The sequence below is a fragment of the Eleutherodactylus coqui genome, chromosome 1, assembly GCF_035609145.1.
Source record: "Eleutherodactylus coqui strain aEleCoq1 chromosome 1, aEleCoq1.hap1, whole genome shotgun sequence".
In the NCBI taxonomy this organism is placed as follows: Eukaryota; Metazoa; Chordata; class Amphibia; order Anura; family Eleutherodactylidae; genus Eleutherodactylus; species Eleutherodactylus coqui.
The window spans coordinates 360109034-360122588 of NC_089837.1; the positions used below are offsets into that span (position 1 = coordinate 360109034).

At 41.2% G+C, this 13555-nt stretch overlaps 1 protein-coding gene across 1 annotated transcript in view; it reads right to left on the minus strand.

The window, feature by feature from the left end:
- LOC136612350 (interleukin-1 receptor type 2-like) overlaps positions 1–12989 on the minus strand; it is a 50717-nt gene extending 37728 nt beyond the window's left edge. Inside the window, exons 1-4 of the mRNA XM_066592641.1 lie at positions 12876–12989; positions 9008–9101; positions 5462–5708; positions 2774–2954 (exon numbers count right to left, since the gene is read on the minus strand). Of these exons, the coding sequence (XP_066448738.1) occupies positions 2774–2954; positions 5462–5708; positions 9008–9086 (507 nt within the window). The 5' untranslated portion in view covers positions 9087–9101; positions 12876–12989. The remainder of the gene's footprint in view (positions 1–2773; positions 2955–5461; positions 5709–9007; positions 9102–12875) is intronic.
- Between the last annotated feature and the right edge of the window lie 566 nt (positions 12990–13555).

Here is a 13555-nt window from a genome sequence, read left to right on the forward strand (position 1 = left end):
CCATTTGGGGTCATTTGCGCACCCAAGGCACCATAGGAGTCTATGGAGGGTGCGCAGATACACAAATGTGCGATTTTGCTGTGTTTAATTGATAACAGCGGGGACTAATTAGGCTGCTCAGTTGATTCAAAAACACACCCATGCCGATATTAACAGGCCCAGCAGCAGAAAAAAGTACAGTAAGCAGCAAGTGAACACGTGATAGCACTCCATTCACAGCGCAATCACGTCATGCTCTCAAAACCATATATACGCTTGCGTGCAGGAGCCCTAATACAACTTTACTGCAACATCTTAATATTTTTATGGCAATAAGAGCTTAAACAGACAAAACTGTTTGCACACATTTTTGTGCGCGTCAATATCACACATGCAAAACGGGAAGAACAGAACCAATTGATTTCAATGGGTTCGTTCTCATGAGCCCTAGCTTTCTGCGTTTTATGCAACAAGCTGCCATGGCAGGTTCAAAAAAGCAAAGGGGAGGGTGTGATACTGCGGACAGCCTTATTAGGTTTGTACTAGCCATTCTGTTCCACAGAAAGAGAGTATCACGCGCGCATGTGAACTGGTAATTATGAGCGCAAAATGACAATATATTATTGCCATCACCAAACCTTGTTCATAGGCAAATATGCTCCCTTGCAGCAAACATATTTGCTCATACGTTCATCTGTCAAAGCCCTTATTGTGTAGTAGCATTCTTAGTGTCTCTTCGCACACATCTGAGCTGTGGAAATTCTACGCGATTACCATTGGGACAAGTGCGCATTTGCAGACTCCGTAGACTCCTGTGGGGCCTCAGGTGCACAAATGGGCACAAAAATAGAGCATGTCGTGTATTTTTTCGCCTGACGGAAATGCGGACGCACACACGGTCCATAAGTTTTAATGGATGCGGTTTCTGCAACTGAATTTCTGGTTGCAAAAACGGGTGCAAAATTGCCCATGTACAGGAGCCCTTACTCATTTCTAGAGATGAGTGAGTATACGCGCTAAGGCACATTACTCGAGCGAGTAGTGCCTTAGCCGAGTATCTCCCCGCTCGTCTCTAAAGATTCGGGGGCCGGTGCGGGTGACAGGTGAGTTGCAGCGGGGAGCGGGGGGGGAGAGAGAGAGAGAGAGAGAGCTCCCCTCCGTTCCTCCCCACTCCCCGCCCGCCGCCGGCCCCCGAATCTTTAGAGACGAGCGGGGAGATACTGGGCTAAGGCACTACTCGCTCGAGTAATGTGCCTTAGCGAGTATACTCGCTCATCTCTACTCATTTCATGTAAAGTGTCCCTAACATTATTTTGATTTTTTTATGACTCTAATATGGTTACACGTGTACATGTATTAACATTTCCTGTAATTTTCGGCTTGTATAGCAGTTCAGTTCTAGAGGAAAACCGCCCTTGATTTGTCATAATACATTTATAAACAGAGATCAGAAGAGAAATGAACATTTCTGATTTCTGTTTCAGGTGACTTGAGGTCACCAAAAGCTAGGAACTCAAGCTATGTTGATAAGATTGATGTGCTGTATTATTCTAGTGACACTGTATCAGAATGATCAGCTTAAACAAGGGGGTTAAATAATTAATAAAGTTTTCCTATGACCTTCTTGTCCATGAGCAGTGAGTGGGTTAATAGAGCAGAATGCCGTATTCAGTTATAAAAGTAAGTAGCTACAAAAAAACATTTAGTCTACTTCGATATTGGGGCAAATTTACTCTTAAGTCCTCATGTCCAGGACAGGCACGGATTCCATGCAGGGAACCTTGCCTGCAGCCAGTGAGTCCTATTTACCTGTTTTCCCCGGCAGCTACATCTGCATGGATCCCTCCACTTCTGGGTTCATTGCACTGCGCATGGTCCTCACGGCTTGCCGTCGGACGTGCGCAGTACAGGTTAGTTTTTTTAAATCTCCTGCTTTCTTGCACTGCTTTGAAGCTTTTCAGCAGGCGGGGATTAACCCTTTCCAATCCAATTGTATCCTGGTTTTCCTAGGGGGCTTACTCTTTTTCTGCCGTTATACAACAGTGCTATATACTGGCTAAAGCCAGTACTGCATGAGGTGACATGTTGGATAGGCTCCGACAGATGAGAGGCTGGCAATATACAGTAAGAGAACCCTGACGGACGTCTTCCAACATCGGAGCTGTACAGCCTTAAATCATAATGTCTTCAGATGTCAGACAGTGGACTGGAAAGGGTTAAAAATGCAGGGAGAACAAGCGGCTGATAGACATGCCTGAGCCCCGGCAGCGGCGGACAGATGAGTATATATTTTTTACTACAGCTAGGGATAATTTTCAGGGAAGGGCTTATATTTAATGCCCTTCCCCGAAAATCACTGCAGGGGTTGCTGGCAGGCCATTGCTTTTAGTGGGGCCACCGGCAGCAGCAACGGCCCAATTGCACTGACCAGTGGATATGTGATTTCAGTAGTTAGACACAATAGACAGCATTAGCTGTAGGCAGTGTCTGTATAAATAGTTTCTTCTTTCTTCACCCACCTCTCTGCTTTCTATACATCTTAATGAGCACAATAATTTATGTCCCTCCTCCATTTCCTGTTCTGCCATTAACAGGTCTCCTGTCATACACTTGACAGCAGGCTGTGGACAGTAAGTTCGGAGGAAGTGAGATCCCTAATGGCCAAATATTTAGGGTGATTTTTAAGCACAAATATAGCATTTTAGGCAAATGAGGTAAATTGCAAAGGTAATAACACTGGCTCTCATATAAGCAAAAGTTGTTTAAAAAGTTAGTGACCATTTTAGCATCATACCTTAAACCAATTTATCTTCATATTCATATGATCTTTTGTAAAATCTGGCAAAGCGGGACAAGTCATCCTAAACTCTGTGTTTTCTAAAGCAATTTGTTCATATTTAAGATAAGGGAAGGATGTCGGTGTGTCATTCATGACGTTGAGGGACAGTGAGATTTCAACACAGTAGGATGCATTTCTGTAAAAGGAAAGGTGAAATTAAGTTAATATAAAAATAGTTACATCATGTTGCATAAGACATCAGATTTCTAGGAGCCACTGAAAAAACATAAATATTTGTTTGACATCAAATAGGATTGATGCTATACATAATTCTGAACTTAACATTGCCAACATATGATAGAAAGCAGATATACATAACTCCGATAAAATAAGAGGGGTGGAACATGTGGAAGAGAAATCCCGGCCAAACTACTAGCAAAGTGCGAGTAGCTAGTTAGAGTATCAGAGATGAAAAAGTTCATGTTCACAGCCAAGGTTTGGGGGTCATCTGGAAGATTAGGATATGCAGACAGAAGTCAAGTTGGACAGAATTTGAGAAGTTAAATCATTCTAAGTGCTTAAACACATGGGTGTTTTAGTCTCGTTAAAGCTTATTACAAGATCTTTCAGGGAGGTTATGGTTTCTCTTTAGGGAGAGCACCTAGAAGGTGTGAGGAGACATATATGATCCACATCATAGGCCTCTCACCTAGCCAAGCCAGCAACCGACTGCACACAGATGAGGGGCAAAAACCCCGAAACAGTCTGTCTGTACATGGTCAGATTTCCCTTCTGAGAAGATTCTGGCTTTGGCTTATGTTCCCAGTCATTGTTACAAGGCTTGATCTACCCATTTGTTTAAGATCTTTCAATAGTTTTAGTCTAGTGCTGGCTTTGTAGCTAATACAGTAGATGCTATAATCATGGTTAAAATTATCTATAGTATTTCTTTCATGGTTGTTCAAAGAGGAATCCTACACACAGCCAATACTGGAATCTTGTACATGGTTCAGCATGTACTTCTTTGTGACTGTAATAAACAGTTGTACCCTGCTTATCCTGTGAAATACTTATGGATTTCTTCCCTTTTCCTTGATCTACATCTTAGAGCCTGTCAGTTCAGATGTTCTGGACTCTATAGAGCTTAGATCTTATGTCTTATGGCTCATTTACATGGAAAGACAATCTTTCATGTGATTGAAAGATTGACATTTCTAGCTATCATTTTGCATAAAGAACTAATGGGCGCTAATGCCCATTAGCACTTTATCAGCTTAATTTGCATGTAAATGAGACTCCAACAGCTGTTTGCGAATCAAAGCACGTGGCCTGGACTAAGCTGCATTGTCTTTGCCATGGCTGCAACGGGCTGTCGGCTGAATACAATGTAATCAGATGCTCCCGCGGAGCACACAGCGTGCTGTCCCTGCTATCTCTCTCCAGCTGTACGATGGATTTTATGCTCTCCTAAAAATCATTGTTCAGCTGAAGAGTGAAAGATAGAAACGTTTACATGCAACAATTATCGCTCAAAAGCCATCGTTTGAACAAATTTTGAGCGATAATTTTTGCATGTAAATGGGGCTTTATACTCTATACATCAAGTAGATCACACCTTAAAGGGAACCTATCATGTCCCCACAGCACCATAAACTAAGTTAAGGTGCTGTTAGGGGACATGACAGGGAGCCGAATGATGTATATTTTTATACTCACCCTCTTCCGCAATGCATCGCTGTCACCCAGTGAAGATCATGTGACAGAGGAAAATCTGACTCTTTTCAGGTTCTGCTACGCACGCTCTCCTCTAACCTTGTGTGGGAGAGCATGCACATAGAATTCTGAAAATAGTCAGATTTTCATGCACTGTGGTTCTGTCACAGATGCAGCTGAAAATACAGGAAGAAAAAGCCCTGCATGCAGCACTTATTCCTCCATCCAAACGCCGAGCAGCTGAGCGAAAGCGAACGGACCCCATTATAGTCAATGAGTTTCGTCCGGCGCTGTTTGGTTCTGTCCAGAGATGGAGTTTTTCTTGCTCCCTGAATGGAGCAAGAAAGCAGAATTCCCAACATAGATGTGAAACCACCCTTACATAGAAATAAACATAATTTACATATGACTATATACTGTTGCATTGTAATGTGAATTGTTCCTTCAGCAAGCGCTCTTTTTTCTGGGCCACCTAAAGACACATGCCTTCTAAGCCTATAGGTACAAGGGGTGGACAAAAATATGAAAACACCGTACGAAATGTATGGGATTTTAATCAATAGCACTGAGTTGCCCTTTTTACCCCACATTTGTGTTTACTTCACCTCTTGCCCTGCTCTGGGTAGTTGTGGGAGCTAGCTGGTAGTAGCAGCTGAGTGGCTCAAACCCCAGACCAAATGGAACCTTGTTGCAGCATCTGTGCCATATTACCTCCGCCTAAAATTGTTCTCTACATGTTGTATTGAAATATGATTTATAATCCCATGTAATTTAAGGCATGCATTTATTACGGTGTTTCCATATTTTTGTTCACTCCCTGTATATCGCGCTGTGACTATGTTTTCGGTCTCCTTGTTGAAGACACTACAAAAAGCAAAGTTGTGGGAACATCAGCATTTCCAGACCTAAACTGGTCAGCCTCTTAGTAACGAGACATACACAATTGAAATGTGTTGAATTAAAGTTAATATAATTTAAAGAATTACAAACCTCACAATACAAGTGTAGATCCCAGTATCCTCCTTTATAGCTGGAAAGAACCACAAGGCGTCTTTTTTTCTCTGTATTCTAGGCTCTTCTGCTGTATACACAATCTGAGAACCATTTCTAGTCCAAACCAACTCAACTGTAGAAAGGTCTAGCGACAGATACTGTGAGACTGGACACTGAATGGTAGCCAGCTCTCCAAATAGTTCATAGTAACTCACAGGATGTGTGATCTGCACTTTACATTTGTCTATACCAATAGCAAAAATTAAGTATTATGTTAATTTCATTGAATAACATGTAGGTTGGCAACATTTAAAATGTGTATTCACCTTTTAAGATAAATTTACAGTTTTCTGCTATTTCTCTAAAATGTTTGTTTTCTTTTCAACCCAATGATGGCTTCCTTCACTCAAAGTGAACCTGTCATATATACTAAATTATGGTGCTGTTAGGTGATGTGACAGGAAGCGGGATGATGGGGAAAGATTCAGTAGAACTGGCATTTTAATTATTTAAAACTTTGCTAATTTTGAGCTGAACAGTCCAATGGGTGGAGCTATTAGTGAATGACATCTATCTGCATGTGACTGTACATACAGGGAAGGCTGTCAATCACTGATAGGACCGCCAATTGGACTGTTCAGCTCAGAATGAGCAAAGGTATAAATGAAAAAGTTTCCCTTTAAGCATATAACTTATCAGGAATGACTAATAATTTAATATGTGTAGCCTGAAAGAAGGAAGGGAGAGGGACTGCATGATTGAAAGCTTTAACCACTTATCGTCCGCCAATGCGAATTTTGACAGTGGCTGTTTAAGGGCTTCATTCTGCAGTGCTATCTTTTAATGGCGGCTGCCTGAGAAGCTTGGCATGGGTCTCCTGTGCTAGAAGGAACAGGTTCTCGGCTGTCGGATGAAACCTGGCACTTGCTCTCACACCAGGGACCGAAGAAACTTTGGATGCCCTGTATTTAACCCTTTACATGCTACGGTCAGTGTGACCACGGCATGTAAAAGGCTGACATAGGGAAGGGGCTCACTCTCTGTCACCCATCGGACCTCCAAGATACGATCGCAGGGTCCAAATGGGTTGCTATGACACCCTGAGGCTTCAATATTGCCTCCAAGTCTGCTAGTTATGGTGGCCTATGATACAACTTGTCCTAGAAAAATCAAGCTGTCACATGGTTATGTTGACGGAAAAATTAAAAATGTATGGCTCCTGGAATGCAACGATGAAAAAGACTGAAAAATTAGTTGGTCATTAAGGCACAAACAGGGTTAGTCACTAAGAGGTTAAAAGTGTAAATAAGGTTCAGGAGGGAAGTGTTTTTTTATGAGGAACCTAAACACAAGAACAAGGAAGCTTGATCTGAAATTAGCTGGGGAGATCAGAAGTAATGTCAGAAAACCTTTTACTGAAAAGTAGTAGAAAATACTTCCAGGAGATGTGGTTGGAAAATCAACATTATGTGACATTAAGCAAGTCTAGGATAAGCATAGATCTATCCTAAAAGGAAATAATATAAGAGCAAATTAGATGGACTACGTGGTCTTTTTCTATTGCCAATTTTCTATCCTTCAAACCTATACAGCAAATAGGAAACCATATTGAGGAGGCCATACACCCAAAGACATCTGTGAATCTCCAAAGCGGCAATGTTTAGGTAAGTATAATTTGACAGAGCTGTCATGGTCCTCTTCCCTCCCTGAAAAAGCTGCATTTTAATTTTTTCTTTTTTTTTTTGCTAAAGGGTCTTTTATTTGCACATCTCCTTTTAATAAAAGTAAGCACGAAAAAAGCATACAACCAATTTATAAATAATGTACTTGTAATATTAAAGAGGTTGTCCAGTTGTAAACTATTGATGGCTTTTCCTCAGGAAAGGTTATCAATAGTAGCTCGGTGGGGTCTATCACTAGGAACCCCTATCAATCAGCTGTTTATAAAGGCTGATTTAGACACAATGATTCTCGCTCAAAGCCATCTTTTGAGCGATAATCGTTGTGTCTAACTATACTGACATCGTACAGTTTTCGATAAGGAATCGCTGATCGTTCTCTTTTAGCATGCTGAAAGAGAACAATTAGCCTTATCAGGAATTCACAGCGGGATACAGCTGATACTATTGTTTCAGCTGTATCCTGCTCCCTGAACACAGGTGGGGTATGAAGAACACAGTTGTCCAGCTGTGTTCTGCATACCCCACTCAGAGTGCTTGGCTGTATAACAGCCGAGCGCTCTGAGCAGAGAACAGCTGGGTGCAGAAGACAAGCGGCCCCGCTTGTCTTCTGCATATCCCGCTCGGAGCGCTCAGCTGTATAACAGCCGGGCACTCCAAGCAGAGAACAGCTGGATGCAGAAGACAAGCGGCCACACTTGTCTTCTGCATTCCCCGCTCGGAGGGCTCAGCTGTATAACAGCCAAACGCACTGAGCAGAGAACAGCTGGATGCAGAAGACAAGTGGCCCCGCTTGTCTTCTGCATACCCCGCTCGGAGGGCTCAGCTGTATAACATCCGAACGCTCTGAGCAGAGAACAGCTGTATGCCGAAGACAAGTGGCCCTGCTTGTCTTCTGCATACCCCGCTCGGAGCGCTCAGCTGTATAACAGCCGGGCGCTCCGAGCAGAGAACAACTGGATGCAGAAGACAAGTGGCCTCGCTTGTATTCTGAATACCCCGCTCAGAGCGCAAAGTGATCGCTCAACATTTGAGCGATCACCTTGCGCTGTAAAGGCACACAACGATTATCGCTCAAAAGACATCTTTTGAGCGATAATCGTTGTGTCTAAACCAGGCTTTAGGCAAGTGCGCTCCTGCCCTGAGCTGATTTCTGCAAGAAGCTGAGAGCTATGTTTCCAGTGCATTGCCCAGGCCTGGTATTGCAGGGAATGGGAACTTTGCTGCAAGCCTATGCCTGGCCATTGCAGTGAAAATGGAGTTGCTTCCTGCAGGAATCAGGTCAGTGCACCAACCATGAAACAGCTGATAGGCTAGGATCACTTGTGACAGATCCCCACCGATATACTATTTATGACCTATCCTAAGAATAGGCTATCAATAGTTTACAAAGGGCAACCCCCTTAAAGGGAACCTGTTACCAGTTTTATGTTGCTCACCAAAACAGGAGCAACATAAACCTGGGCATGTATGCCAATTACCTCCAGGTATGTTTATTCTAAAAGGCTGCTGTGATTCAGAATTTGCACACTTCAAAATTTGACTTGAAGCGGAGCCCTGAATCACAAGGGCAGCAAATCTTGTAAAGTAACAGCTCCTCTCCACTTTTGTGTATAGGGAGAGGGCTATCACTCTGCATGGGTGAGAAGCTGACATGGCTCGCCTTTGTGACTTGGAGCTCAGATCCGAGTCAAACATCAAAGTGTGTTTTTTCTGAAATGTCACAACGATTTAAAATAAAACATATGGGGACTGTCGATGTTCATGCTGTCTATGGTTTAAGAGAATCCCTTTAATGAAAACATATACAATATTATTGTCATTATTGAGATGTAATACATGGGCATTAATGATGGCACTTTACCTCCAGTATTCATACGGTGAACATTAAATCCAGATGTCTCTAATAAACATGTTCCAAACATGATCAATGGAAACCACATCCTCCTGTAAAAATACTGTTGGATCAAATAATAACATAATGCTTATTCACCATGATAATATTATTATAGTGCATACTATGTAAGTGCATATGAGTGTCTTAGTGCATGTTTCTGTTTACACCATCGTTGCTGCAGCATGCAAATAACAAAATGCACAAAATTAACTTGTGAGTCATAGTGGTGACTCTCTCTTTTGAGAAGCATGATAATTGGACATACAGTAGCATATATCACACATTTTCATGAGTGAATGGAATTTACATGATTGTTTTAAGTATAATTTATTTAACCAAAATTACACATATTGCCAATCCTATGAGAATTAGTTAACAATTTGAATACTCCTGTATGGTTATCCTATTCGTTTTAATGCATTGTAAAATAGGTTTCAGCTCAGGATTCCTGATCTGCAAGGCAACAGTTTTAACCAGTGAGACACCATGATGCCATATTCACAGTGTAAGGTGTTAAATACTAATTTATGACTCAGTAATACCTTGGCCATGAATAAACGCTGAGCATAAAAGATACTTGCAAACAGTCCAGACATAAGTACCCCCATTCAATATAAAATGTACTCAGGAGTCTTTTATATGGTCTGATCACTGGTCAAAAAATTTTTACAAAATTTCATGTTACTGAAAAAAAAAATTGTAATTTCTTATCAATTTTTATGTGTTTAACACGAATATGACAGTCAAAATGCAAAATTGGCTCAATTTTTTTTGTAATCTGCAATAATTGTTTACATAACGAAATGCATGCCAATAGTAATAGACCTCTGGTTTAATACCTGTAAAACATCAAGTCATAGGCTACGTCTTAGATTTCTTTGCCAGTCTCTTGTCCAGCTGTTCGGGAGCATCTCTGTGGAGTGTCCAGCAGTAGTCAGCCACCATGATAGTGGACCATTTTCGCTAGTATCTTTGTTCCATTGTTGCGATATCTTGATGAATACATTTGCCAAGTTCATCACTAACCATACCACAGTTGTCTGGAAAGAAATCCAGATGGGAATGAAGGATGTGGATCTTTAGAGACATATTGCAGCCAAGTTTCTGATACTGCATCAGCATGTCTTGTACGAGTTCCCTGTAGTTTTCTGCCCTCACATTCTTGAGAAAAGTTTGTAGACACTAGGCGAAAAAGCATTCCATGCTTGTTTCCAAACACCATGCAGCAAGTTGTTGAACCAGTCATCTTTGAAGAGCTCTCGAATCTGAGGACCCACAAAAACTTCCTCTTTAATCTTTGCCTTGCTGAATTTTTTTATTAAGATAATGGAAAGCTGGCAAAGTCCAGTCCATGGCTTTCACGAAGTTCTTCATCAATCCTAGTTTGATGTGAAGGGGTGGTAGCAGGATTTTGTGAGCCTCAACCAGAGCTGGGTGCTGGATATTCTTCTCTCCAACTACTACATTTTGTCTGCGAGTCCATTCCTTCTGCAAGTAATGCAATTCTCTTGCTCGGCTATCCCATTCACAGAAGAAACACATCTATCATAGAATCCTAGAATGATAGAGTTGGAAGGGACCTCCAGAGTCATCTGGTCCAACCCCCTGCTCAATGCACGATTTAAAAACAATGTATTTTGTGTATCCCTGCTGCAGTCCCATTAAAATGGCAACTACCTTCAAATCACCACAGAAGTGCCAGCTGTACATGTTATACTCAATGGAATTCAGTAGCTGCTTTAAGTTATCGTAACTGTAAGGATGTGGTTACAGTCCTACTGGATACATTTACACGGTGAAACACAGAAAATGAACTATATGAAATATCTTCAAAGCAAGAGCCAATAAAAAAATTTTATGGTCATATTTGTGTTCTGCACACCAAAATACTACTTCGCAGGAATGTTTATTTGCCCAATCATTGGACTATGTGACGATCACCAAAGTAACGTGCAAACCCTTTTTCATTAAGTGATCACATAGTTCATGTGGGACCAAAAACCATCATTGTCAGCAGTAAGTATTCCTGTGTGAACAAATGGGTATGTTGTCCTAACAAAGATGAAACCGTAGGGATGAATGATCGCTTGAATGATCACTAGTCCCTCATACATTCTGAATTGACCTGGATGGAGGCCAGACAAACAATCTCTGATTTACTTGATGGGTACTTATTATATGGCTCAGATTGAGCTTTGCAGAAGGACCTTTAGCTATGCTATACTTTAGCGTTTAAAAGCTAGATCAACAACATGTGAATTTAAACATGCCTGAGATAAACATTTCTATTTTAAGATAAAAATAGAAAAAAATATATATAGGTAGGCTAGATTGACCATGTTGTCTTTAATTTAGTCTTAAGCTTGTTTTGACAACAAAGCCCAACTTTAATTTGTTAGGCTTAAGCCTTATTCACAGGAGGCTATTTTGCCACAATAAAACGCTGTCCGAAAACTGTGACCATCTGAAGCATTGGATTCCAATGCATTCGTTCAGATGAGCGATTTTCCATTGTGTAAAATCGACTGGCCAGAAAAGATAGGTCTTGTCCCATCTTTTTGCCGGAATAGGCAGGCCGTTCCCATAGACTCCTATGGGAGCCTATGCAAGCAGTCAGAAAAGGGAAGGGGTAGAGAGCGGTAGGGAGTTTAGCAGCGGCTCATGTTACTAAAGTCCCTCCCCTTGCCAGCAGCTCCCATAACCTGGGGAGGGAGGCAGAGCGAATTTAGCAGTGCTAAAGTCTCTCTATCTAGCCCATGGAGTTCCATGTGAACAGGCGAGATTTAGCTGCAATTTGGTTGCTTTCTCTCGTTCATGTGATTTTCGGCTGTGATGCGGGTGGCCGAAGTTCACAATGCCAGTGTGAAAGAGCACCTACACTCCCAGCAATTAGTTGATAGCTGAGGGCAGCAATAGAATTGCCTCATATCACCCATTGACATGAATAGCTACCCATGATAAACATGGTGACTTTAGGTCTACCAGAGCAGGAACAGCTCTTTCCAGGATCTCTGAACACTGAAGTGGGTGAAAACTCTAATCATTACAGCAAAATCAGGATCTTTTGATAAAGTTATGTCTAGTTTTAAATATAATTATCTTTTAACAACCCAGCAATTGTTAATTACACTCATTACATTTATGGTAAAAAAAAGTAAAAGTAAAAAAAAGTAAAAATCTGAATAATAATTATCATTAAACATTTCCAAATTTTGACTGATTGGTAATGATAAGACCACTTTCATAAAGCTATAATACAAATGCTCTACTTTATAACTAGAGATGAGCGAGTATACTCGTTTCGAGTAATTACTCGATCGAGCACCGCAATTTTCGAGTACTTCCGTACTCGGGTGAAAAGATTCAGGGGGCGGCGGGGGGCGGCGGGAGGCGTGGCGGAGCGAGGGGTAGCAGCGGAGAACAGGGGGGAGCCCTCTCTCTCCCTCTCCCCCCCACTCCCTGCTGCAACCCCCCACTCACCCACGGCGCCCCCGGAATCTTTTCGCCCGAGTACGGAAGTACTTGAAAATCGCGGCGCTCGGGCGAAAAAGGGGCGTGGCCGAGTAGGTTCGCTCATCTCTATTTATAACCCATTGTGATCAACGATGGCAAAAACAGATTTGCTTAATTCCATTTTAATTCTATTCCTCTGCTGCAAAAATGGATAATCAAAACAGAGATTAAACGCTAGTGTGAATCTGCCCTAAAAATAATGTGTAAAATATGCATTAGACATATAGAATTTAACACAGTTTTCAGTTTGCTTAATGAAATATAACACTATCTACACTCAAATGTCATGTAATTAAGCTAAGAATGAAAAACCTGGTCTAACCTTGTTTAGGATAATCCAATGGTCCCTTGATGGAAGAAAAAAGATAGAAAATTAAAAATAGAAGTTCTTTGAATGCTGTTCGCTGTTCTGCATACAAATAATGGTGTTTTCAGTGGTAACCAAATGAAATAGTAAAAATGCATGATTAACTACACATATATATACATCCTACGTACATTGTGGAACTTCCTCTAACATTTCTCAATGAATGTCATTTCTAAAATAGAACAGACACTTTCCAGGTCTTCATCAATATCCTGATTGCTCAAGTTAGGACATATAAAGGGAAAGCACATCACAGGTTCCTTTTTTTATTATATGACAGTATGCCATGGTGTTAAATAGAATGGCATTTAAGCTTTAGAAATGGAAACAAAAACTTGTCTTGTAAAACAAAAAAGACAATTGTAAATACACTAAATTGGGGGGTTTGATTCACCTTTACCACCCTGTTTTAGTTTAGGTCAAAGTTCTACTTAGAGTTTGGTTCTAATTGTTGTTTTAGAGAATGTAAAATAATAAGGACATATTAGAGAAATGGATGGTAATTTAGGCCTATCTACAGCAATTTTACTTTATTTCAAGTCATTTTGAGAATGCAAGGACAACATTTCCTAGTAGAAGTGTATAAGAGATGGTGTATCTGTGTGGTCCCACCTATCCATGTTGGTTTCTGCAGG